The sequence below is a fragment of the Panthera uncia genome (genome assembly GCF_023721935.1).
Source record: "Panthera uncia isolate 11264 chromosome D3 unlocalized genomic scaffold, Puncia_PCG_1.0 HiC_scaffold_8, whole genome shotgun sequence".
Taxonomy (NCBI): domain Eukaryota; kingdom Metazoa; phylum Chordata; class Mammalia; order Carnivora; family Felidae; genus Panthera; species Panthera uncia.
Genome location: NW_026057586.1, coordinates 77857784 through 77884843, shown reverse-complemented (window position 1 = coordinate 77884843; position 27060 = coordinate 77857784). Strand labels below are relative to the sequence as shown.

Genomic DNA, 27060 nt, shown 5'->3' with positions numbered 1-27060 from the left:
CGAGGACGAGGGAAGCCAGGGTCTCTGCCTACGTGACCTCACTGAGCCTCACAACGGGCTGTGTTCACCATCAGCACGTGTCCTGGTTCAAGGCCACACGTCTGCCTAGTGGAAGGGGCCCGACTGGAGCCCAGGTCCTGGCTCTGTTCCCGTCACCCACTCCACCCCCCGCCTTTCCCCCAAAACACCAGCTGCTGGGGGGTGTCCACGAGGAGGCCACCACGGCGCGGCCTGGGAGGAGAAACACCAGTGGGGGCCTTCCTGGGTGCCGTAACCTGGGACCGGCGTCCCCCCACCCACCCCACCCCCCGTGCTCGCCCACCGCCTGCCGCAGGGGCGCGACCCCCATGCTCACGCACATCTCAGCTTCTCCTTCCGGCACAGCTGCACCTGCTCCTCGTCCATGGTGGTGTCGATGGGCCGGAAGTAGGACATGATGGTCAGGAAGTCCTCAAAGTTGATCTCGTCGGCCAGGCCACTGGATCCCTTGCGCAGGTTCCTGTGGGAGCACAGACGGGAAGTCAGCAACGGATTAAACGCCGGATCTTACCCTTTGAGCACCGATGCTTCAGAGAACTCGGCCCTTCTGGGCACATGCCTCGCCCACGGGGGCCGTCCTAGCCTTGGGTTCTGTTTCCCAGCAACCTGCTTATGGGGTGCGGGGCAGCGGTGGGGGGGGGGGGGGGGGGGGGGGGGGAGGAGGTGCTGCCCTCCCCGAGCTCAGCATGAGGGGGGCAGGGGGAGACACAGTTGCACTGCTGTTGGTGAAGGCCAGGGTGGAGGGCTGCCTGGGTGCTACAGTGCGCAGGGCGGGGCCCTCAAGGGTGGGGAAACCAAGGCACCAAGCACTTCAGTAACTCACCAAACTGACCCTTTCCTTCAGATCCAGGGCGGGCAACCGCGGCCCGCGGGCCAAACCCTGCCTGCGGCCGATTTTTGCACGGTCCGTGAACTGAGAAGGGCTTTTATGTTTTCGAATGGTTGCAAATAGGTTTTCGGGGAGAAAAAAACCCGAGACGGTAGCAGCACTTCATGACAAACTTTGGTAAAAATCACATAACATTTGCAAGTCAACGTCTGTAAATAAAGTTTTATTGGCACACAGCCACGCCCATTCATTTGCTGTCTGTGGCTGCTTTCCTGCTACCAAGGCAGAGCTGAGCAGCCCTGACAGACACCGCGTGGCCCACGAAGCCTAAAATATTTACTCTGTGGCCTTTTGCAGAAAAAGTTTGCCGACTCCTGCTGTCTATCAGCTGCCTCAAACTCTAGCACGGTGGTCAGCTTGGCGGAGTAATCGCTTTACTACCAAAGTGAAAAGTCTACTCTTAATTTCAGGGGTTTTTTTAGCAAGTCAAGGCGGGCTCCAGGTGGTCGCTGCTGACCTGCTTTTCAGAAGGGGCAAGAAGGGTTCGTGTTCCAGGTGAGGCTCAAGCTGGGTCATCAGCCTCGTGGCCGGCCCGGTGCCAGGCATACAGCAGGCGCTCAGCAGATGGGCAGTGTCCCTTCTCTTCTGCAAAGATGCCCAGCTCAGACACTATTTTTCAATCCTTAACTTCCCGAGGATCCCGTAAGATGGAACCCTTCGAGGTGGGGAAGGACCCTGCTCACACCGCCCTCCAGACCGGCTTCTCCGTCCACAGTCCTGTTCCTGAAGGGTCTCGGGAGGCAAGGCTGACCGTGGTATTTCGTGTGAAGAAAATTCTGTCTCTGGCCCCCCCCCCCCCGGCTCCAAAGTCCTCCTTCACCACGCCCCTCGGAACTTCTAGGACGAGGAGTGAAGAACTACGGGATGTACAGGCTCTCAGCTGCAGCGTCCGGGCTGTTCTGGGGACTCGCTGGGGGAGCCCTTCCTCAGTCGTCCCCTCTTCAGAGACTTCCGGGCTGCCTGCCCACTCGCCTACCTGCCATGGCCACCCAGCTCCGCCATTCCCAGCAGGACCCTCCCCCGCTGTGCTCCAGGAGCAGCCACATGGGCTTTTGCAAAACGCAGATCAGACCCCACTGCTCCCCTGCCCGAAGCCGTCCAGAGGCCTCGGTTCTCAGGGTAACCCCAGATCCCCCACCTGCTATCCCAGGCCCGGAAGGCAGGTATTGGTCTCACCAGCCACCCCAGCCCTGGACGACCCTTCCTGCCGCACTCCGGCCCCCACAGGCTTGTCCGGATGTCTATCTTCTGGACACTCAATATCCCCCGACCGCCCGACATCACTTCCTTCCTCCTGTGGCAGCACCGCGTCTGCACCAGCCCTCCGCCAGCTGTCCTAACTCCGGACCCTCCGAGGAAGGGGGGGCCTTGTCCCTCCTGCCTCTCACTGACCGCCCCGAAGTCCAGTCCCCGAGCCAGACAGAGGCCTCAGCTCCGCCCCGCTCCCACGCCCCGTCCCCACACCGACACCGGAATGCCACCCGAGAGCTGAAAAACCAGCTCCTGAGGCCGCTCCCAGTTCCCACGGGTGACGGGCGAAAGCCAAGCTGCGACCTCGGGTCAGATTTAAGGCCCCCAAACGTTCTCGCCCACGCCAGGCGTGCCCTCTTTCTCTCTCTCTCTCGTCCGAATACGCTCCCTGCTAGGCCAGTGGGGAGGAATGAAGGACCAGCCTGCGGGCTCCCGGCCCAGGCTGGCTCCCGCAGGCCCCGGGGAGCCGGCTTTGCTGGTCCCTCCGGGGCCACCACCCTCTCCCCACCCGAGTGGACCTCGTGCTACGGGAGACACTGGCCCCTCCAGCTCCACCCCACGGAAGGCTGGGTCCCTGGTGCCCGGCCAGCTACCCAGGTGGCCAGGTCCGCACGGAGCCTTTTGGAAACGAGCGTCCCCTTACAGACCCACACGCGGCAGGCACGCGGACAACACGCACACATCCTCACCCCCCCCTTGTCGCGCCAGGCACCACTAGGCTCCGGTCACCCTCTGCCATCTTCCTGTGACACCTTTCAACCCTAGACCCCCCGACCCATATCAACTCCCCCGGCACCCCCTCCCGCCACCTGTCAGCCTCACTGCCCACCGAGGCCTCCCTCCGAGACCCTTCACGCAGAACCAGGGTTACAAGGAGGTGGGGGCTCTGAATTCCAGCCCCACCTCCACCACGGACCGTGCGCCTTCCCCCCGGCGACGGGACAATCCGCCGTGAAGGTTCCTTCAGCGCCGCTCGTCACCTCCAACCCCGGACCAGACTCTCACTCCGTCCTCTGGCACCCCCTTCCCGGTGGCGCAAAGCTGCCCACGGCTCTCCGGCTCCCCTCAGCAGCCCTGCCTCCAGCCTGGGGGACCGCAGGACGCCCCCTCCCGGGCCCCGGGCCCCTACAACGCGCTGGCGGCCAGAGTGTGCGCTCCACACCCCACCTTAAACCCATCAGCGCCCCCCCCCCCGCCCCCGCCGCTGCTCTCAGGTTGAGGTCAAGACCCCTCTTACTGGTCAAGAGGCCGCACGATGCAGCTCTGCCCTCCGCACCCCTCTCCTCTTGCGTGGCCTGTGCTCCGGCCAGACCTCCTTTCTGCCACACACCCTCGCTGTACTTTCTTGTGCCGCAGGGCCTTTGTACATGCAGTTCTGTCCTCCCAGAACACCTCCTCTCTCTGCTTTGCCTCATTAACTCTTGGTCACTGTCTCAGGCCTTGCCCTGCATCTTCCAGGGCAGCTGAGGACTCCTACCCCTACCCCACAAACCTGAAACCTGTCCGGAAGTCACGGCCCATCTTCTGGCCACAGCATGGCTGTTCCCTTCCTCCCTCTTTCTGCCAGTTCTCCCGGTTTCTCGGCCATCTCTGCAGACACTGGCTATCAGGCACATGGTCCTCGTGTGTTTGCCCACAGGCCCTGGCAGCCTGGAGAGGGCGTACCCGACCCGAATCTTGCTAGAGCCTCAGACAGAGCGAGCCCCCATCCAGTCACGCGAGTCTCGCAACTCCGACAACGCTGGACGGTTGAGGACACGAGCTCTGCTTGGAGCCTCAGCTCTGGGACACTGGCCCAGGTGCACCGCCTCCCGTGCCTCAGTTTCCCTGTAAGTCAGGGCAATGAGCAGAATGATAGCCAACCTGGTACACATCAGATCAGTGTACCCTCAGCAATCCTGCGAGGCAGATGCTATCGTTACACCCGTTTTACAGGTAAGGAAACTGAGGTAGCCTCTGAAATCACCCTCAACGATCCCCACCTCCTGGCACTCAGCCCCGTGTGGTCCCCTCTCCTTGTGTGGGAGGCCCTGGTGACTCACTTCTCATGAAGAGGACACAGAAAAACTGATGGGAGGTCCCCGAAGTGGGGCCTGCCGGCAGGCACGTGTGTGAGCTTGGAAACAGAGCCGCCCCCCGTCGAGCCTTCAGATTGCTGGAGCCCCGGTGCCTTTGAACCCGAGAACTCAGATAGTTTGCCCGTGGGTCCCTCATGTACAGAAACAGTGAGGTGTTATTTGCTTTAAACCGCTAAGTACTGGGATAATTTGTCACGCAGTCATAGCTAACTAATACACAGGCCTAGAGGGACTGAGTGAGCTGCCCAAAGTCAACGAGCCAGAGTTGTCTGACCCCAAGCTGTGCTCATAACTCCTACTCAAAGCAACCCCCTCCTCTGCTCAATGGCTTAAGGAGACATTCGGAGCACACAGCACCATAAGAAGGTACAAAGGGAAAACACTCCCTCAAGGCCAAAGTCATCTGCCATTGGGCCGGTTCAGGGACAAGGGCCCACCTGTTGTCGAAGAAGGCACGGACGATTTTGGAGCGGATCGGGTTGAGCTCCAGGTCAGGAACATTGTTGAAGTTCTCTTTGCTGAGTTCCAGGAAGGAGAAGCACCAGGAAAAGAAAGAGGGGGGGAAAAATCAAATGTCAGATGGCAGGTCCACCACTTATCGGGCTGTATTTTTAATCCTGAGCCAATCCCACAAGAAGAGTCCAGAGAGGAGACTGGAACGTGCTGCACTGATCTGCCCCCACTCTAACCTTTGACTGGCAGGAGCTGGGAGGATTCGGAGGCTCAAAGATGCTACGTGTCCTCGACGTTCACCCTCAGAAAAACACGGAGACACAAGATGTGCACCCCACCCCGAGGACTCCGAGGCCACCGGAGGCCTATCCCCAGACCCCCAGGTAAGGAGACCCTGGTTGGGCCATTCTGGAACTGGGGCAGCAGAATGGTGGCTTGGACACCAGAAGATAGTCTGACGAGTCCTCAGTGGGTGGCATGGAGAGTTACTGCGTGCCCCAGCAATTCCACTCCTAGATATACGGCCAAGAGAAACGAAAACACGCATCCACGTAAAGACTCGTACGTGGGTGGTACAGCGGCCTTACTCATAAGAGCCACAAAGTGGGAATCTCCCAAGTGTCTGTGAACCGATGAGTCGAGAAATCGCGGTCGATTCTCCAGCCATAAAAAGGAAAGAAGTAGGGATCCACGCTGCAACACAGAGGAGCCTTGAAAACACTAGATGTGCTGAGTAAAAGCAGCCAGACGCCAAAGACCACACAGTGTGATTCCATCTACACGAAACATCTAGAACGGGTAAATCCGTAGAGACAGGAAGTAGACCGGTGGTTGCCAGGGGCTGGGAGAATGACGGAAAGGGACAGCAAAGGTACAAGGTTTCTTTAGAGGATGATCAAAATATTCTGAAATTGACTGTGGGGCTGGACACACACCTTCAAGGATTCTAAAAGCCACGGAATTATATACACTTTTTTAAGATTTTAAGTGATCTATACCCAACGTGGGGCTTGAACTCACAACCCCGAGATCAAGAGTCGCCTGCTCTACCCACTGAGGCAGCCAGGCACCCCTGGAATTATACATTTTAATGGGCAAGACGTATGATATGTGACCTGTATTTCGGTAAAGATGTTTAAGACAACAAACAAACAAACAACAACAACAACAAAAAAAACGATGCTGGCTTGGGGTGGGAGAGGGTGAATTTCAAACCCAGCTACCCTGTCACTGGGTCATACAGGCTGCGGGTCCACAGTCCAACCTTCCCACATGAGGCCATCCTCTGTTCTCAGAACCTGCTTCCTACTCACCTCTTTCTTCTGTTCCATGGACTTCAAGGAGTAGTAGCCTTGAAAGGGACCCAAGGCACAGGCTGGTAACCCCGGGGAGCAAGGAGGCACCCAGGCCAGGGAAGAGGAAATAGCAGCTACTTAAAATGAGAATGTCCAGGGGTGGGATATTCATCAGATCTGGAACTCAAAACTAGAACAAAGCCATGCTGGGAAGGAGGAAGTGCCACATACCTGGAGAATTAAGCACTGTTTGAGTTGGAAGCTTCCCGAAGCACATGGCTGACCCCTGTCCCGCCCCCACCCTACCGATGGGGAGACTGAGGGCCAGAGGCAAACGGAGACCTGGTCCTGGCGTTCAGAATCCCCTGCCCCCGTGAGCCCACCCCGACCCACACACTCCTTTCTGTCTTTTTCCTGATGCTCCTGGCCGGGCTGGCTGGTGGGGCGCCGGGCCAAACTCAGGAGCCAGTGTCAGTGGATGCCCGCGTTTTAGATTCCTAAGATCCCAGGTCCAAAGAAGGGGTGCACTCAGGACAGTCGCCTGGGGGATGGAATACTGTTTGGCCATGACAGGGAATGTAGTACGGATACATGCTACGATGTAGACCAACCTTGAAGACATGGCACTAAGTGAAGGAAGCCAGGCACGGGATGCTTGGGTGGTGCAAGCAGTTGAGCATCTGGCTCTTGATTTTGGCTCAGGCTGTGATCTCGCGGTTTGGGAGTTCGAGCCCCGCACCCGGCTCGGTGCTGACAGCTCAGAGCCTGAGCCTGCTTTGGATTCTGTGTCTCCCTCTCTCTCTGCCCCTCGCTCACTTGTTTTTTTTTTTTTCCTCTCTCTCTCTCTCAAAAGTAATTAAACATAAGGGGAGGGGAGGGGAGGGGAGGGGAGGGGAGGGAAAGAAAAGACAAGACAAGACAAGACAAGAAAAAAGGAGCAGCCTGGCTCAAAAGGGCCACGTATGAGAGGACCCATTTATACTTGGTGACTGGAAGAGATAAATCCATAGGGACTGAAAGAAGACGAATGGTTGCCAGGGGTAGGGTGCTAGAGGGGTTGATGGCTAATTAGTACAGGGTTTCTTTGGGGGGTGGTGACAGAAATGTCCTCAAATTGATTGCATACTTTCTTTTAATATACTTTTTAAAATTCTTTTAAATGTTTATTCTTAGAGACAGAGTGTGAGCAGGGGAGGGGCAGGGAGAGAAGGGGAGACACAGAATCCGGGGCAGGCTCCAGGCTCCGAGCTGTCAGCACAGAGCCTGATGCAGGGCTCGAACCCATGAACCATGAGATCATGACCTGAACCAAAGTTGGAAGCTCAACCAAGCCACCCAGGCGCTCCTAATTACATACTTTAAATTAGTAAACTGTACAATAACGTGCATTATATCTCAGTACGGCATTTTTAAAAAATCCCCGAAAATACATTTAAAAACCAAAAAGCAAAGAACCACTGCACTGTGACCGTATTTACATAAAGAACAAAAGGTACCAACACTAAGCCCTACAGCTGGAAGTCAGGATACAGGTCAACTGCTTTCGGGGAGGGTGACCAGGAGGGGCCGTGGGGAGGCTTTGAGGCTGAGAACGTTCTGCTCTCGATCTGGGTGTCAGTCATGGGTATGTTCAATCCATGAAAGTCCCTCTCTGTGACCCGACACATTTCTGCTCTTCTCTGTGCACATCATACCCAACTGGAGACAAGAGACAGAATGCCCAGAGACCCCCGCATGGGAACACGTCAAGTCAAAGGGGCCACGTGGAGCCGGAGAGAGAATTCTGGGAGAATGGAAAAGCAGCAACCAGCTGCTCCGTGGCGAGTTAGTACATGAGACCCCAAGCCCCCTCTGGCTTTCGTTGGCCAGAGGGTCACGGCTAATTCCTCCTCAGCCTCAGTTTCCTCATCTGTAAAGCAGGCACACAGATGCCATAGACGGAAGCTTTCACATGCCCGAGAGCATGCAGCATGGGGACAGGGACTCTCATTTCCATAGCCCCACATTCTCAACCTCATACGGCTGGGGGCATCACAGGTGCTCAGGGAGCGGAGTGGAAGGGGTGGTGAGCACGGGTGGGGCTCGCCTCCCGGTTCATTCTGTCCTGAGCACCTGGCTGGCACCAGACTCAGTTCCCCTCCCAGGTGCCCAGACCTTTAGCTGCTCCCAGGACTTCCCCTTGGATCCTTGGAGACCATCAACCCCCAGCTGTGGCTTGCTGAGCTCGGGAATGGGCTACCAGAGGAGCTGTCCCCCAGAGCTGCTGGAAGGAGCATATTGGGGGACACACCCGGGAAATGGATCTGGTTAATTCCCCGGAAGGGAACAGAGACCATCGACAGGGAAACTGCGGGTTCTAGGGGGTTGGGAGAAACCCGGGCCTAGGCGGACTCTGGAAGGAGGCAGGATAGAGGGAAGAAGGACCTCACAGACCCTGACCAGTGTCTACAGAAGAACGGTAATAAGAAAAGAAGGCTGACCTCCCACTGACAGCAGAGGAGGTGAGGCAGATACTAGGACTCGGACGAGGGCAGTGTCCTGGGTCCTGGCATCACAGCCTTTGGCGGGTCCGTGCAGGTGTCTCAGAAGCCCAGCTGCCCTTGCTCCCTCTCTCCGTGGGTGCCTGCTGGATTCCCCCTCAAATCTCAGCTCTCCCTCACACGGGCACCGTACCGATGCCCCGTGCCTCAGTTTCTTCATCTGTGAATTTGGTGAACACCTAGCACCGCCCACGGCCAAGGGGATGTGAAATCAAGTGTACCCGGGGTCTGGTTCAGGATCTGCTCCTCACCAGGCCCATCATCTTGGGTGAGCCTCTCCACATCTCGGAGCCTCAATTTCTCCTCTGTGAAATGGGGATCAGGGGAATGCCTAGGCAGTATCATGGGGTTAACGAAATTATTAAATCCGATAAACGCACATAAGGTACTTAGGACGTTGCCTGACACACAGCGAGCTCTTAATTTTAAAATGAGAATAATAGGGGTGCCTGGGTGACTCAGTTGGTTAAGCCTCCGACTCTTGGTTTCGGCTCAGGTCATGATCTCGCAGTTCTTGGGTTCGAGCCCTGCGTGAGGCTTCTCACTGACCACGTGGAGCCTGCTTGGGATTCTCTCTCTCCCTCTCTCTGTCCCTCCCCCACTTGCTCTCTGTCGGTCTCAAAATAAATGAATAAAAACTTAAAGTATATAAATATATATGTATACACACACATATGTGTGTATTTAAAAGTAGAATAATAATACCAGCTAACCTATTACTCCCAAGGTGTCTGGTAAGTGCTCTAAGAGATTTACCTTATTCTCCTATAAGGCAGACACTCATCCCCATGTTAAAGATGGGGGAGGGGCGCCTGGGTGGCTCAGTCGGTTGAGTGGCCAACTTCGGCTCAGGTCACGATCTCGCGGTCTGTGAGTTAGAGCCCCGCGTCGGGCTCTGTGCTGACAGCTCGGAGCCTGGAGCCTGTTTCCGATTCTGTGTCTCCCTCTTTCTGACCCTCCCCCGTTCATGCTCTCTCTCTGTCTCAAAAATAAATAAACGTTAACAAAAAAAATTTTTAAAAAGATGGGGGAAACTGAGGCAGAGAGCTAAAGAAATGTCTTGTGGCAAAAAAAAAAAAAAAAAAAAAAAAAAAAAAGACACAGGCAGCACTCAGAATCCCCAGGGAGCAGATGCTAGCAAGACTTCGGTCCTGGCTGCCGGTCTCGGGGACACCCGGATATTTGCCTTTTTGAACGAGTCGATTGCAGGCCTCGAGTCCAGAGCCTGGGAGAGGCTGACCGCAGTTTAATGTCCCATAAACGCCAGTTTCGGTCTTGTTTTCCTTCCTCCTCCACCCCCCCACCCCCGCCAGGTGCCCACTGGGCTGGTAGAACCGGCTCAGCTGAAGGTGTCGGGCCCAGGCTGCAGCCCGGGAAGGGCTCTGCCCCACCCAAGCCCAGGGCTCTGGGGCCACAGCTGATATGCGGTGGCCGGGGGTCGGCCATGGGGCCCCTGTGACCAGCGGGGAGGGGTCCCCCGCGGAGACCCCAGGGGCACACAACTTGCACACCTGCTCTGGGTGGGGTGGGGGATCGAACCCGGGGGTTTAAGGATCCTCTGCACCCCCCTCGCCCGCATCCTGAGGGCTTTCCCAGGGCCAGGCTGTGCTAAGCGCTTTGCAAACACCACCGTGTTTGATCCGCCCCACACACGCACAGTCCCCATCGTGCAGGTGAGGAAAGGAGGCCCCGGGAGGCCAAGTGAGGAGGCCACAGCCCCACAGCTAGGAGGACAGCTTTGAATCCGGCTCTAACCGCCCTGTGCGCTTCCTCACACTTGCTACTTCCTCTGGGTTGCACGGTTTTACTTGAAAGAGAGCACACAACTGAAATCTTGGTCGGGGATCTGCCCCCACCCAGCCCCGAGAGGCCCCATCCGGGACCCAGAAAGAAGGCAAGACAAGCGTCCAGCCCGCAAGGGAAGGAAAGACTGAGCAACCACCAAGGAGGGGCTCCTCCGCAAGCCTCGTCGTGGGGGCCGGTTTCCGGCAGCTCTGAGGGCCAGCTTCTCTGCCAGGCCCTCTGCTGGCTCGGTCATCCTCAGCCCCCACCGGGCCTGACCCACCGGGAGCTGAGGACCCAGCGAGGCCCCAACGGCTCCCAGCCTGGAACTCCAGCCTCCCTGCTCTCACCGACCCATCGGAGAAGGGTCTCTACCGTGGGGGCTGCCTGCCCGACTCTCCTGGAGGCCCCACCCTGGGGAAACTGGGGACCCGTGGGGACTCACAAAGGAGGAACCAAGAGTCACTTACCGTGTGTCTCCCCGGGCAATGCTGAGCAGCTCAAAGTGTCATCCCTGGACCAGGAGCATCAGTCTCACTTGGTGTGTGACACACAGAGCCCTCAGCTGGCCCGGAATCAGAGCCTGCATTTTAACGTGATCCCTGGGGAACTCACATGAAGGTTAACGTTTAAGAAACGCTAGGAATTCCCTAACCACGCCAGGCGTTTCTCCCGTCCACGTGCCTTTGCACGAAAGATCTGGCACAGGAGCACCTGGGTGGCTCAGTCGGTTAAGCGTCCAACTCTTGACTTCGGCTCAGGTCATGATCTTGCAGTTCGTGGGATCGAGCCCTGCATCAGGCTCTGCACAGTGTGCAGCCTGCTTGGGAGTTCCTCTCCTACCCTCTCTCTCTGCCCTTCCCCAGCTCATGTACACATTCTTACTCTCAAAATAAACACTAAATATGTGTGTGTGTGTGTGTGTGTGTGTGTGTGTGTGTACACACACACACACAGAAAAAGCCCTGGTCCCCTTGCCACCAGGCAAATGCCTCTTTCAGTGACTGGTGCGGCGTCACCAACGTCACCCTTCCCCACCACACGCTTTCTCAACTTCTCCTGTATCTGCTCCAGGCCCGTACCCAGCTGTCCTCTCAACACCTGCCATGTACTAATCACAGGGACCTTCCACGTGCCAGACCTGCTTCCAGGTGCTGGCTTCAGCAGTGAGTGGGACAGACATCACCCCTCCCGGGATTCCAGCAGGGGAAATGAGACAGAGGGAAAATGACCTGTCTCGGGCAGCAATGAGCACTTTGCAACCATACCAAGCAGAGACAGGACAGAGACCCCAGAGAATCAGATCAAGTCTCAGTGGGGCGACCAGGAAAGGTGACACACGGCAGAGAGCAGAGTGTGGTGAGTTCTCAAACCCCCAGGGAACACGGGGCCATGTCTGGGGACCTTTTCGGTAGTCACCCGGTGGGGGGGGGGGTCCCAGAATGTGCTCTACACCCTACCATGCACAGAACACCCCTGCCCCCACACACATTCTCCAGCCCCAAGTGCCAATAGAAACCCCGCTCTGGAGAAAAGCATTCTAGAAAGCAGGTCACGAGTGCGTTCTAGAGCTCCGAGGCGGGAACAGCAGGAACAGCCCCGTGCCCGGCACATGCCAGCCCTCAGCTAACGGCAGCTGGGGCTCCTATGTATGCACCTGACTGTGAGCAGACCTTTAACTCGACAAAGCAGGGGTGAGTGCTGCCGGGGGATGCAAAACAGGACGCAGAGTTGGGACTGGAGCAGGAGGCTGACAGGTCAGGAGGGAGGTAGGGACGAAGGCCCATCGCACAGGGGTCTGCCACTGCCTCGCGCCCCTTCCCTCTTGTCATCACACAGAGCTCCTTCTGTCCCTTCTGTTCTAGTCCAAACATGGCCACCTACCCCAAGGTCCTTCTCCCACCACGGTCCCAAGACATGCACCCTCCCTGTCCTGTTTCCTTCCCTCATCTCACATGTGATGAGCTTGTGGGACGCGTGGGTGGCTCAGTCGGTTAAGCATCCGACTTCCGCTCAGGTCATGATTTCACTCTTTGTAAGTTCAAGGCCCGCGGTGGGTTTTGTGCTGACAGCTCAGAGCCTGGAGCCTGCTTTGGATTGTGTCTCCCTCTCTCCCCTATTCATGCTCTTTTTCTCTCAAAAATAAAAAAACACTAAAAAAAACTAAAGAATACATATAATGAACTTGTGTGCATGCTAGTTCCCCCTCCGGTCCTCCCTCCCCGCACCCCCACCCATGTCCCCACTCCAAACAGAAGCCCCCACTACCTGCTTCTGCAAGCAAGGGCTGAGTCCTTCAACTTCCGGGGGAAAGAGTCTCTGTAAAAACTTTCTATTCGAGACTTGCGAATTATTCGGGTCCATTTAGAAAGCTTCGTCCTGTTTCAGGGACACCTTGCACCCCTCACACTGAAGGGACCCCTGCACGGCTCTCCGGGTCACCTGAACAGACAGGAGAGCAGGCCCGCTTGTGCCCACTGTGGCCTGGGGAGTTTTACAAGCAACTGTGGGCTCTTCTCTTTCAGATGAACATGCGCCATCCAAGCCGAAGCCTTAAAGGGAAGATGCGTTAACTCCCGGAACCTGTTAAACACTGACAGCAAAATGGCCTGAGGATGAAGGCAGGGCCTCAACTCTTCACTGTTGTGAGTACTTAAAGAAAGAAAAAAAAAAAAAGGAAATTTCTAGCTATTTGACAAGCTAAAAGCAAAGCTACTAGATTAAAATGGCTTACTTTAGACAAATGCAGTATGATCACTGTAGGCTCTGGCTTTTCTTCTAAGCAGGGAACACCCTCCCTAAGTAAACCCATCAAAAGATACAGCCTTAAACATTTTTTTTTTTTTTAATGTTTGCTTATTTTTGAGAGAGTGAGACAGAGTGCGAGTGGGGGAGGAACAGAGAGAGGGAGACACAGAAATGGAAGCAGACTCCAGGCTCTGAGCCGCCAGCACAGAGCCAGATGCGCGGCTTCATCTCACAACACTGTGAGCTCATGACCTGAGCTGAAACCAAGGCTAGGATGCCCAACCAACTGAGCCACCTAGGTGTCCCTACAAGATACAAATTTTAAATAGGAAACTATTTGGGGGCCTCCAGCTCTGCCTCTGAACCCCAGCCCTGCTGGGTGACCTTATCCTCTTTAGCCTCAGTTTCTCAATCTGGAAGATGGGATAATGGTGTGAACTTCACAGGCTCCCTGAGACCCCTAGGACCCCACGTGTGGCCATTCAGCCCCGTGCCCGGCACATGCCAGCCCTCAGCTAACGGCAGCTGGGGCTCCTACGTACGCACTTGACTGTGAGCAGACCTTTAACTCGACAGAGCCGGGGTGAGTGCCGCCGGGGGATGCAAAACAGGACGCGGAGTCAGGGCTTTGTCGGTGCCCTGGCGGGCAGCCTGTCCGAAGGCTGCCGTATGCTTTGGTGACGAACAACGAACACCGCTCCCCGCCTTCGCCTCGTATGTCCGTGGTTCCGTTCATGCCACGACTCACTCCACACTCGGGGGCCTGGTGAATCTACAAATATTTTTGCGGTGTGGCTTTACCTAATCAGCCCTCCTACCGGCCTGCAGCACGATGTCTGACGTATGGCACAGCGTCTATTTCTGGGGCTTCGAGAGCCTGCCGCGGCCGCTCTCAGGAAGTCAAATTTGCTGTTTAAGACATTCACCAGTCGAGTGGCCCGACTTCAGAAAGAAAAAGTGCACGCAGCAATTATTGTATTTTCCTCACTACCTGCAATCCGGATCTGTTCATGGGTTTCCTTGGGGAGGGGCTTCCCTGCTAGAAGAAGAAAACGTTTTGAGGACAGAAGTCTCTGCATAGGATTGGTACTCGATGTGTCACATGACCATTTTCTACTCAAGCATTTCTCCAAGAGGCCATGGAGCTCAGTGCTTTGTGGTCAGGGTGGATTCAGGTTTTGGGGGGCCCTTAAAGAAAAATAATGCAGCATTATGAATTTTTGTTTTAAAAATTTTTTTTAAACATTTATTCATTTTTTTGATAGAGACAGATGTGAGTAGGGGAGGGGCAGAGAGAGAAGGAGACACAGAATCCAAAGCAGGCTCCAGGCTCAGAACTGACAGCACAGAGCCCGATGTGGGGCTCAAACACACAGACCCTGAGATCATGAACGGAGCCGAAGCTGGATGCCCAACCGACTGAGCCACCCAGGTGCCCCGAATTTTTGTTTTTTAAATCAGATGCTGGGCTTTGTAAGACACACACACACACACACACACACACAGAGCGGGAGTCCTGACATATCAGCTTTGAGGCCTCAGGGGTGAGGCCATCCCTGCACATCCTAGGATAATTTTTAGAAGGAGAGGAGACCAACCAAACATGGATAGGAAAATGGTGGGTTAACATTAAATCCGTTTTGGCAGTTTTTACTCGGTTTTGATTTTTTTTTTTTAAGCTATATACAACTTAACAAAGTCACAAATTCAGAAACTCAATTCTTCATTAATAAAATTTTATATTTTTTTAAGTTTATTTATTTTGAAAGAGAGCAAGTGGGGAGGGGCAGAGAGAGAGGGAGAGCGAGAATCCCAAGCAGGCTCCCCACTATCCACGCAGAGTCGAACCCACGAACCGTGGAGATCATGACCTGAGCCCCTCTTCATTTTTTAATGCAACTTACAAAACTTATCAGGTCTATGTTTAAAGCCTTCAGGTTTAAATGGCCACTTTTAAGGGGCCTTTTGCACTGAAGGTATTTTCCCCCCCCCCCCCCCCCCCCAACGCCTGCCCCATGGGATCCTAGGCTCTCGGGCACCTTCATTTTCTGAGAGGCAGGGGCAAAGGGTGCTGCCTCCCACACCCCTCACAGACTGCGGTGCTGGGGGCCTCGCCCAGCGGACCCCAGTCAGTGCCTTTCGCCAAACTCAACCCTAAGGAAGCAAAAGCTCCTTTCCCTACTCTGAAACCCCAGCATAATCCACAGCCCCCCAGGTGTACCCAGGTATCAGAGAGGCCCCCCCCAGGGTCACTCGGGAACCCCCTGGCAGTGTGGGGACGGTGCTAGGGACCAGATCACAGCCCAGGGCTGCTCATCCTTCTGCCCTAGGAGGGTGGGCAGGAAAGCCCGCGGGACCGAAAACCTGCCCAATCACCCTTTTCCGGGTCCTGAGAGACAGATTAGGATCAGGCAAAGTGGGTCTGGGAGGGGCTTTTCAGGCAGGCCTGTTTGCATAGAACACTGTGGCCTGTCACCTCCTTCCTGCTGGGCAGGGCTGTCACCATGTGCGGCTGACGCTACCCTCCCAGCAGAGACTAGGAAATTAGGGAGCAGGGGCTTTGGTGGTGGGAATTATACATGCCCACCGCGGGATGGTAAGGGTCCTCAGACGGCAGACGAGGGTGACTGAGGTCCCGAGACCACTCGCAAGAAATGTCCACAACTTCCTTACAGAGGCATCTCAGCACTGAGCTCCTCCACTTACAAGCTGTGTGACTCAGGCACAGGTACACGACCTCTCTGAGCCTCCCGTCTGTAAAATGGGGAGAACAGGTGTTCCTACCACTGCTTCCTGTGGGGTTTTTATGAGGCTCAAGTAACATGCTCAGATAATAACAGCTTACATCGGTGAGCAGTTCCTATGAGCCAGGCCCCAGATAAATTCTTTCCCGGGAATATGTACACCTTCTGGAGGGAAACAGTATTAACAACAACGGGTCTCACGTACACCATGCTTCATGGCGTATAAAGAGAACTTTGGTAGTCCTGGGGTGCCTGGGTGGCTCAGTTGGTTAAGCCTCCGATCTTTAGTTCATGAGTTTGAGCCCCACATTGGGCTCTGGGCTGACAGCTCAGAGCCTGGACCCTGCTTCAGATTCTGTCTCTCTCTCCCCTCCCTCCCTCTCTCAAAAATAAACATTAAAAACGATTTTAAAGAATTTTGGTAGTTCTTATACTCACTTTTGCCTCATTACTTTGGTCTCATTCATTCATTCATTCATTCGTTCGTTCAACCCGCCAGTTGTACCCCCGAGCATCTAGAACATTACCAGACCTGAACTGAGCACTAGGCCCAAGAAACAAAGCCCCAGTTCCCGCCCTGCACGGGGCCAGCTGTCTATTAGGGGCACAGTTGCAATTCTGTAAGTGGCAGGTTGGGGCACCCCCAGGAGGAGGCCATGGGAGGACAGGAGGTAGGGGGGTTATCCTGCAGGACGTGGTGTCCACACTGAGACCTCAGCAAAGCAAAAGCCAGCATCTAAAGACCTTGGCGGACCCCAGCTAGAGTACAGATGTCACCTTAAAGGCACAGGGGAGCCCCCAAAGCTGGAGCAAGGGCTGCTCACTGGGTCTCGGCAGATGCGCAAAGGGTGAGGTGTGCGGTGGTCCTGGGGGTGGGGAGGCAGAGCCGAGGGCTCGTATTCCCACGCCCTGGCCTAGCCCACGAGTGGGAGGTAGGAGTCTCCGTGCCTGAGAGGATGCAGCCTCCACCCATAGAACCCGGGGGGCCCACTGGGCACCATCCTCCGTGCTGGGGAGGCCGACCTGCCCACGACCACTCATGCTTGTTGGAAATGCAGAGTCTCGGGCCCGGCTCCAGACCCGTGAATCAAATCCTGCCTTTGAACCAGGCTCCCAGGTGATTCACACACACATTCACAGCCGGTGTCCCACCGGGAGGCGAACTGGAGTCACCCCATGCGGCTACAGAGATGTGCGGGGCCCAGGGAGCCTGACGGGGCGCTGACTGGGTCGGGGGCATCGTCCAGGCAGACTTGGCTGGAGAAACGCTGCTAAGGCCCAACAGCCGGGACGGGTTTAGTCAGAGGGATGTGAGGCAAGGGAGGGAGGCCACGGGCCTGAGGGGAGTGGAGGAGGTTGGGAATACCACACAGACTGACGTCTGAGGCCAGGGGGCGGGAGAGCTGGTCAGTGGCAGAGAGAAAGGCAGCTGCATTTGCTGAGTGAGCACTTAACTGTGCCCCGGGGCACCGTGCTGGCCCCTGGGGGCCCTGCGACCCCCAGTGAAATGCAGAGTCTCAGGCCCCACCCACCTGCTGAGGCCGAGCCTGCATTAGGAACATTCTCGAGTGATCCACGCACACACGCTCAAGCTGGGAAAGAATGTGTGCAGGTCACAGTGTTTCAGTTCGTCCTCGCAGAGGCCCCGGAGGGGCCGCTGGGCGACACCGGGCTCGGATGCTAGAACCTCGAAGTGGGAGGGGCTCCGAGGGCCTCACAGCCCCCTCCCCACACAGCACCTGTGCTCCCCGCCTCCACTCCCGCCCCACGGTCAGACATCTGCTAACAGGCATCTCAGGGTGGGTCCCCGAGACCTCACCCACCGTGGGGAGGATGGCAGCCGGGCTGCCCAACCAGCTCAAAGTGGGATCTTCCCACATGGTACCTGCTTACGTTCCGCACCCAAATCACTTTACGGATGAGGACGGAGGCTCAGAGACAGAGAGCAACTAACGCAAACACACACAGCCCCTCCTATACAGGAGGCCGATGCAAACGGTTTCTCAAGTCTGGGTTTTTGCCTCTGTTTCCCCCAAGTCTGGAAATTAAACACACGCGGCACGGAAACTTACAACCTCTCAAGAGGCAAGACCCAGAGACCCCCGACTAGAGCAGCTTCTTCCGGGGCTTACTGGAAGACTATCTTGAGAAAGGGGGCCCCGCCTTCACACGCCACCCACGGTAGGCTGCATCCAGCAGCACAGGTACCAAGCACCTGGTACAGAGCACATGCACAGAAGCTCCCGAAGGAAGGGGGGTGCCCTTGACACTTCCAGGTTCCAACATCCAGGTGCACAGACGTGGCCTCTCCTTAGACTCCCAGGTGTCCGGCCAAGGTGTGCCCACCCGGCCCTGGGAAAGCACTCCAGTCTCCACCCTGGCTGATGGCCCAGCCCCGCTCCGTCACTGCTCTGGGAAAAACCAATTTGCATCTCTAGCCCTGGCCACGGTGACCGGCTCCCACTCGGACATGGAACGCTCTCGGAGCCGATGAGAAGCCAGGTGACTTTCCCCTGGGCTCACTCCCTCTCCTTCACGGGGCTTACCCAGGTGTCACAGACAGAATTGACCACAACACTCCTAACTGGCTTTAATTCTGCCTTGGATACAATCAAACTGAGACAGGAGGCCACAGGAACCAAGAGATCACCAGAATCTAAGCTCTGGAAACGGATGCTTTGAAAACATGACGTGTGGGATCAACAACATGCTTTTGTTTAGACAGACCAAGGAAAGTGATTGTTTCTGTCAATTTCCATAAAGCTTAGGTGAAATTTTAGTCTGTTGGCTAAGAAAAAGGACGTTTCCCTGGGTTATTAAAAGTTATTATTTTTAAATTTTAATATTTTTAATATTCTTAAATTATTATTAAGTATTATTAAATGTTGGAAGTTCAAAGACTGTAACCTGAAGACCTTGCATATTTATTTTAGGAAACTCCATCTGTTTGAAAGTCTGTGGTAGAACGCTGTTTACTGTGCGTCGGGGACCCCGCTTGCTACACTTCAACTTGAAGCTTCCTCCCCAACTGTGCAACGACCAAACATGCTAACTAGGATCGCTCACTAACCTAGCTCTATAGAACTCAACCAGCATGGAAGACTGAACACACTCTCTCTTGGGGTAAGGGGGACAGTTTAGGGCATTCCTCCTCATAAAGAAATAACCTGGGGCACCTGGGTGGCTCAGTCGGTTGGGCGTCTGACTTCGGCCCAGGTCATGATCTCACAGTCTGAGTTCGAGCCCCGCGTCGGGCTCCGTGCTGACAGTTCATAGCGTGGAGCCTGCTTCACATTCTGTATCTCCCTCTCTCTCTGCCCCTCCCCAGCTCACGCTCATACTCTGTCAAAAATAAACTTAAAAACAAATTAAAAAAAAAAGAGAATGAACCTACCCAGCTTCTAAAAGATTAACATTAAACATGCAATGTAGGGGGGCACCTGGGTGGCTCAGTCGGGTAAGCATCTGACTTCAGCTCAGGTCATGATCTCACGGTCTATGAGTTCAAGCCCTGCGTCGGGCTCTGTGCTGACAGCTCAGAGCCTGGTGGCTGCTTCGGATTCTGTGTCTCCCTCTCTCTCTCTCTGCCCCTCCCCCACTCACGCTCTGTCTCTCAAAAATAAACAAACATTAAAAAAAACTTTTTTAAAGGCAATGTAGGATGGCCAGTCTGACTTCTGTCAAGAAATCAGTCTGCTGCCCGCCATCTTGCCTGAGGCCGGAACTAACAACGGAGAGGAAGCAGAGTGAAGAGACCTTCAACGAGGTCTTCAAGTTACGTATACCTGAGATTCTAAGCACAGAGGCCAGGAGCGTGTCCCATTTGAGGAAGCCAGGGCAGGGTACATGTGGCTGACTGGCCCCCTGTCTTCACTCTAGACAGACATTCCTGATCCCAACAAGTATGGCTCTAGAACATCTTATCTAGAGGGACCAAAAGAATGACAACTGCAAGTTTGCCACAGGAAATGGGGCCACCCAGGGGCTCTTCCAGAGTCATGCTGAACTCAGGGAAAGAGAGAGAAGAGAAATCCTCAAGGGCCATGGAGCTGCCCAAGGCCCAAACCCAACTGCAGATCTTACCGAATGGTGGGCTGGTCTCCACTCAGCTGCTTAAACCTCCGGTGGAGCTGCTCGATCTGGTCTGAGGAGACTGGGAAACAGGGGAGGGAGGGAGAGAAAGAGAGAGAGAAGACATCACTGACCGCTGAACTTGAGCCACCAGCAGGAGGCTGGTGACATTCTCCCACACTTCCCAGGCGGGCAACACCGACCACCTCCAGACGAAGAAACCGACAAAGGGCGTCCCATTCTTCCTGGCAGTGCACCCCTGGGGTCATTACCTCCGATCCCCCGGCAAGACAGCCTGTGCTACGAACGGCAGCTGCCGGGACAGCACGAAAGTGAACCAGCTCATTTTCCCCTTCCCCCTAAAGGGATCACATCCGTGTGACTTCTTCCCCTCCTGCTCCCGAAGACAGGGGGAGCAGGAGCAAGGGGCTTCATACGGTCACGTACGGAGAGACAGAGGGGCATGGCAGGGCAAAGGGGTTCGGGCTGCTGCTGGAAGTCACTTGGGAGACACGCAGTAGGACGCGGAAGGAGAATCTGGTGCAGCAAGGGGATTGGAAGGAGAAGAAAGAGAATTTTGATCATTGCGCTGTGGAGGACGTATTTAGATCTTCCCAGTAGTTCTAGAAAACCTTAAGTACAGTTTTTCGTAATTACCATTTCGGGCTGGCGGGCCGCTGTGTCTTCCCCAGTAAGACGGGGCCTTGCACATCCCGGGTTTCATAAGGGCTCCACCCCCACGAGGGCCTGTTTTATGAAGCACACAGTATGACACCCGGACCTGCATTGTCTCCCCTCATCCACGACACATCCTGCATAAGGGAGCAGATGTGCTTTTCTCTGTGGGATAATTTGCAAACTGCAGCTCAGAGCACTCGAGACCGCACGACCGGTGACTGGTGGAGTGGGGTCCATCTCCTGACCCCGCCTTCAACCTGCCTTCACTCGGTATCGCCTGCCTGCCCACATATCCTGGTGCTCCAAGGCCTTGAGGGCCGGTTCCCCGGGGACTATACACGGTTCGGGCAAAACTTTCCAAACAGCCATCCCCCCTCCCCCCGGCTCCTCCCGGCATTTCCCATGCCCTATTATAAATGTCTTTTCTTGTTCCAGAGACAGCTAATTTCTGGGACCAGCTGGTCATCTCATTTGCTGTTGCTTTTTTTTCAAGTATTACAAGAAAAAAAAATGTTTATTTGAGAGAGAGAGAGAGAGAGAGAGAGAGAGTGTGTGTGTGCGCGCGCGCGCGCACGCACGAGGGGGGAAAGGGGCAGAGGGAGAGAGAATCCCAAGCAGTCTCCACGCTCAGCATGGAGCCCAACGTGGGGCTCGATCCCACGACCCTGGGATCATGACCTGAGCCGAAATCAAGAGTCAGACACTCAGCTGACTGAGCCACCTAGGCACCCCCTTTTTAAGTAATCTAAGTAATCTCTATACCCAATGCAGGGCTCAAACTACAACCCCCAGATCAAGAGTCACATGCTCCACCGGCTGAGCTAGCCAGGTGTCCTCCTCATCTTTTTTGGGGGGGGGGTCTCAGGCTCAGGTTGTATCACTTTAAGAATACGTAGCTCAAGGGCTCCTGGTGGCTCAGTCAGTTGAGCGTCTGACTTCGGCCCAAGTCATGATCTCACGGTTTGTGAATTCGAGCCCCACGTCGGGCTCACTGCTGTCTGCGCAGAGCCTGCTGCAGATCCTCTGTCCCCCTCTCTCTGCCCCTCCCCTGCTTGTGCTCTTCCCAAAGTAAATAAGTATTTAAAAAAAAAAAGAATCTATAGCTCAGAATTCTCCAGCCTCCCTAGAAGCTGTTGGTGAGGAAATACCCCTCAGGATGGCCAACAGCTGTGAAGGGTTCTCCGTGTACCAGAGGCGCATCTCCACACATCAGTGCACCTGTTCCCCACGGCACCCTGGGATAGGGCTGTATTCCCATTGCAGATGTAGAAACTGACTCTTGGAAAAGTGGGATGACCGTGAGGGGCAATAACCACCTTTCTGGAGGAGGACATGGCCATTCCTATCAGGTGTGTATCAGCAAGGACATCCGAATACTCTACAGGGCTCAGGGATTGCAGTCCTGGGCACACACCCAACAGAAACGCACCCTTGCGCTCGTCAGAAGAGGTACAGAAAGAAGGAGAGGTTCACAGCAGTGCGGTTCCAACAGCCCTAGACTGGAACCTATCCAAATGCCGACAACGGCAGAATCAAGTGTTGAGGTGCAGTCTACTCAAGCAATGGAGTAGTATACAGCAAGGAAAACGAGCAGACGGTGCGTGCCATAACCTGGGTGAGCTTCAGAAACATAAAATCAAGGAAAAGAAGTCAGATGCCAAAGAGCAAGTATGTTAGGATTCCATTTAAATGGAGCTCGAAAACGGGTAAAAAGTCCTCTGTAGGGTTAGAAGTCGGGATGGAAAGGCCGTGCACTGTAAGATTCTACTAGGACCTCCTGGAAAAGGCAAAACCGTGAAGGCACGAGAAAGGTCTCCGTGTCCGAGTCTGGGGATGAGGAATGAACAGGCAGAGCACAGAGGGTTTCCGGGGCAGTTAAACTATCCTGTGGGTCCCATCATGACGGACACACGTCGCTGAACATACGTCCAGACCTGCAGAAGGTGCACCACCACAGGTGAACCCTAATGTGAACAATGGACTCCGGGCGATAATGAAGTGTCGATACAGGTTCATCGACTGTATCAAACGTACCACACTGGCGGGGGCCACGGATAAGGCGGGAGGCTATGGCACGTGTCGGGGTGAGGGCATAGGCGAAAACTAACTTCCTCTGAATTTTGCTATGAACCTATCTAAAACTTGTCTGGTAATAGCAATGACAAGGTGGTGCCTGGGTGGCACAGAGAGTGGAGTGTCCGACCCTTGATATCGGCTCGGGTCATGATCCCAGGGTCATGGGAGCAAGCCCCACGTCAGGCTCCACATGAGCATTGGGCCTGCTGGAGATTCTCTCTCTCTCTCTCCCCCTCCCCCAGTCATGCACTCTCTAAAAGAAAAAAAAAAGACTTTAAAAAATATAATAAAAATGATGATGTTGTCTTATTTTTTTAAAAAAGAGAAGCCAGAATAGTGGTTGCCCCCGAACGGGGAGTAGTGATTTGAATGGGGCGTGAGGGGCGCCTCTGGGTAGTGGGAATATTCTATTTCTTCATCCAGGTTCAGGTTACACACACGTGTGCTCAGCAAGGACATGGAACTCTATGCTCACGGGTGATGTACTTTTCTGTACCTGATATTACGATAAAAGGTTTACCTGAAAATTTCAGTGATTCTACCTGGCAGGAAAAAATAAATCCAACGAGTACAAAAGACAAATACATAAATGTGTCCACCCGTGGATTCTTAACAGCTTAAAAAATGGACTCGACCTAAGTGCTCACCCAAAGCAGATTGGTCAAATATTTTACAGAAGGCTTAGTCAATTAAAAAAAAAAAAAAAAAAAAAAAAAAAAAAAAAAAAAAAAAGCAAGCTGCTTTTGAGAAGTGACAGTTATATATCGGACATGAAAATACATTCCACAGAGAATGTTTAAAAGTCAGGGCACCTGGGTAGCTCAGTTGAGGGTCCCACTCTTGATTTCAGCTCAAGTCATGATCTCATGGTTTTTGAGTTTGAGTCCTGTCAACGCAAAGCCTGCTTGGGATTGTGTGTGTGTGTGTGTGTGTGTGTGTGTGTGTGTGTGTGTGTGTGTGTCTCGCTCAAAATGAACTTTAAAAATGTTTAAAACAGCTTGCTATGGGGCGCCTGGCTGGCTCAGCAGGCAGAGCCTGCCCCTCTCAGTCTCGGGGTTGTGAGGTCAAGCCCCACACTGGGCATGGTCCTTACTTAAAACACAACCGCCTGCTACAAAAATAGCATGACCTCATGCTGGGGAAAACATGTAGATATACACAAATGTATAGAAGTAAGGAAAGAAAATCCGGACTCCCTTTCCCCAAAATAATAATAGCAATGGTCTTTCTCCGTAGAGGGATTAAAGGCTTTGTTTTGGTTTCATTCATCTATATCTTCTAAATTTCCTCTAATACACAATGCATATTTATTAGTGATGTAATGAATATTTTAGGCACACAATACGGTAGCACATGGGACAGCCGAGGGATCTCGAAAATACTGCTACTGATGAATCATCTGTTAGCTGAGCACCACGTCCTGGGCACACATGGTCTTATTTAACCCTTACCATGACCGTATAATGGAAGGACTGCTCCCATTTTCCAGAAGAGCAAACTGAGGATCTGAGGCGTTAGGTGACTTGAAGGTCAGGCCCTAAACTTGAAAGGGAGACCCAGGATTTAAGCTCAGTTTGTCTGGCAGAATGTGTGCGGTTTTATGTTCGTGGGTTACCGATCAAAGGCAGCCCAGCACTCAACCGCAGATCAAAAAAAACCCCAAAAACAAAAAAAACAAAAAACAAAAGCACACGGACGAGAAATAACCATAGAAATTGCAGCCACACATGTGCTCCTAACATTGCATGAATCCATTTATAGGAGATGCTCAGGGAGGCAAATCCAAACTAGACCAGGGCTTGCCTGGGGCTAGGCAAGGATGGGGAGTCATGCTGATAGGTACTGAGCCTCTTGGGGGAGGGCGGAGGGGAGGGGAGGAAAATGTTCCAAAGTTAGATCGTGAGGGACGCCCAGCCCTGTGATTATTCTAAAACCCGAGTACACTTTGAATGGGTGAGATGTAGGGAACGTGTTACGTCTCAAAAGCGCCATCAGGAAAATGAATTACGTGCCTAATCCTGGGAACCACAGCAGTCCACGTCAATTGAGCCCTGACTGTCCAGGGCTGAATTCTGCATCCAAAGCGCACGCACGGGTGCCCACACCCTTCCCTGTCGTGCCTGACTGAAAGCAGAGGGATGAGGAAAACAGCCTCCCATCTCTGGACCCCTGTCTTCGGCACCCAAATCCCCTGAGCCAAGAGCTCGGAGCTCAACTCGGGGAAGCCTCCCCGGGCTCAGGGACTGGGAGAAGGAACATCTTAGGCCTCACGAACTGACTTCCGAAGACCTCACGCGCTCTCAGGTCCCGGGGTCCCCCAGAGGACGTGTCCTGTGGGCACCTACACCTGTGTGCAGAGCGCCCTCGGGGGCTCCAAGGACGGAAGCTCTTCTGGTCTCCCTGCTCCTCCCTCAGCCCTTCTCCAGGTCCCCAGGCGGTCACGGGTGCCATGGAGACAAGAGGCAGAGTCACTTGGGTGCCTGGCACGTTGACCTCGTTATCTTTGGTTTTAGATTTCAGCCTGAGGGTTGAGGTCACACCCTTCCACAGGCTGGTGGGAGTTTAACTGGCCCAATCTGTGTGTGTGTGTGTGTGTGTGTGTGTGTGTGTGTGTGTGCGTGCGCGCAGTCCAAGCTGGAACCGGAGGTATGAAATTGTGTAAAATACACACCAGCTTCCAAAGACTGAGTACAAAAAAGAATGCACACAGTCTCCATAATTTTTATATTGGTCATACGCTGAAATATTTTAGAAGTAAAATATTAAAATTAACTGTATCTTGTTTCTTTTCTAAACATGGCTACTACAGGGGCGCTGCCTGGGTGGCTCAGTCAGTTAAGTGGCCGACTTCGGCTCAGGTCACGATCTCGCGGTCTGTGAATTCGAGCCCCACGTCGGGCTCTGTGCTGTCGGCTCGGAGCCTGGATCCTGCTTCGGATTCTGTGTCTCCCCATCTCTCTGCCCCCCCCCCCCCCCCCCGCTCGTGCTTTCCCTCAAAAATAAACATTACAAAAATTTTTTTAAAGCATGGCTACTAGAAAACGTAGAATTACATATGTAGCTTCTGAAAACATTTAGAATTATTCCACCTTGCATTATAATTTGCACTGGACAGTGCTGGTATCTGTGCTTTTAACCAGCAACTTGATCCCTAGGAACAAATACTGAGGAACTGAGACGAGTGTACAGAGATAAACAGGTAACCGTCATCATCCTGACCTGTTTAAAACAGTAAAAAACTGGGTCACCTGGGTGGCTCGGTCAGTTAAGCACATGACTCTTGACTTCACCTCATGATCTAACTGGGAGACAGAGCCCAGCGTCGGGCTCTGCACTGACAGCGTGGAGCCTGCTTGGGATTCTCTCTCCCCCCCTCCCCTGCTCCTGTGCACGTGCCCGCTCTCTCTCTCCCTCCCTCTCTCTCTCAAAATAAATAAACTCATGGGACACCTGGGTGGTTCAGTGGCTTAAGCATCTGATTCCTGATTTCAGCTCAGGTCACGATCTCATGGTTAGCGGGTACCAGCCCTGCGTCAGGCTTCGTGCAGAGCCTGCTATGGATTCTTGTGTGCTCTCGCTCTTTATCTGCCCCTCCCCTGCTTGCATGCTCTTTCTCTCTCAAAATAAACTTTAAAAAAAAAAATCTATAAATAAGTATGTAAATAAGCAAACTTTAAAATTGGGGAAGTGGTGAGCTATAAGGAAACGGGTTGAAATAAATAAACGGGTACATCCCAAAGGCAGTATACTACAGAGCCTTAAGAAACATTTTTAAAATATTTAGGGGAGGCTGGGTGGCTCAGTTGGTTAAGGATCCGATTTCAGCTCAAGTCATGACCCCAGGTTTGAGCCCCGTGTTAGGCTCTGTGCAGACAGCTCAGAGCCTGGAGACTGGTTTGGATTCCGTCTCTGTCTCCCTCTCTGCTCCTCCCTCGTTCACACTCTGTCTCTCCCTCTCTCTCAAAAATAAACATTAAAAAAATTTTTTTTAAATATTTAGAACACAGAAAAATTTTCATGGGATATCGCTACAGGGAAAAACCAACAGGCCACAAGATCTCACGTCCATGAAAGTCCGTAATGATATAGTTGTGTGCGCAGGAAAAAATAGGAAAGGATGAACAAAATAGCACATTGCTTCCAGGTTTATAGGAAGCAGGTTTACAGGTTTACAGGACATCCCTCTCTTCCTCTTGTCCCTTATCTTTGCTGATCGGTCCCTTAACTTTTCTGTAATTATCAGAGATGCCTTGTATAATCTTCAGTTTCAACTTTGATGGCTAGAATGAAAGATAAAAGCTACAGTAGCAAGCGCTGGTGAGACTGCGAAGAAACTGACATCCTCGTGCGCTGCTGATGGGAATGTCACACAGTGCAGCCACCGTGGGACACAATTCCGTGGATCCTCAATAAATC

At 53.8% G+C, this 27060-nt stretch overlaps 1 protein-coding gene across 2 annotated transcripts in view; it reads right to left on the bottom strand.

The window, feature by feature from the left end:
- Positions 1 to 27060, bottom strand: part of TESC (tescalcin) — a 52000-nt gene that overhangs the window by 7459 nt on the left and 17481 nt on the right. Inside the window, exons 2-4 of one of the 2 annotated variants that reach the window (XM_049619276.1) lie at positions 19903 to 19972; positions 4695 to 4775; positions 360 to 499 (exon numbers count right to left, since the gene is read on the bottom strand). In XM_049619276.1, coding sequence (XP_049475233.1) covers positions 360 to 499; positions 4695 to 4775; positions 19903 to 19972 — 291 coding nt within the window. The remainder of the gene's footprint in view (positions 1 to 359; positions 500 to 4694; positions 4776 to 19902; positions 19973 to 27060) is intronic. The other variant, XM_049619277.1, reaches the window with a different exon arrangement.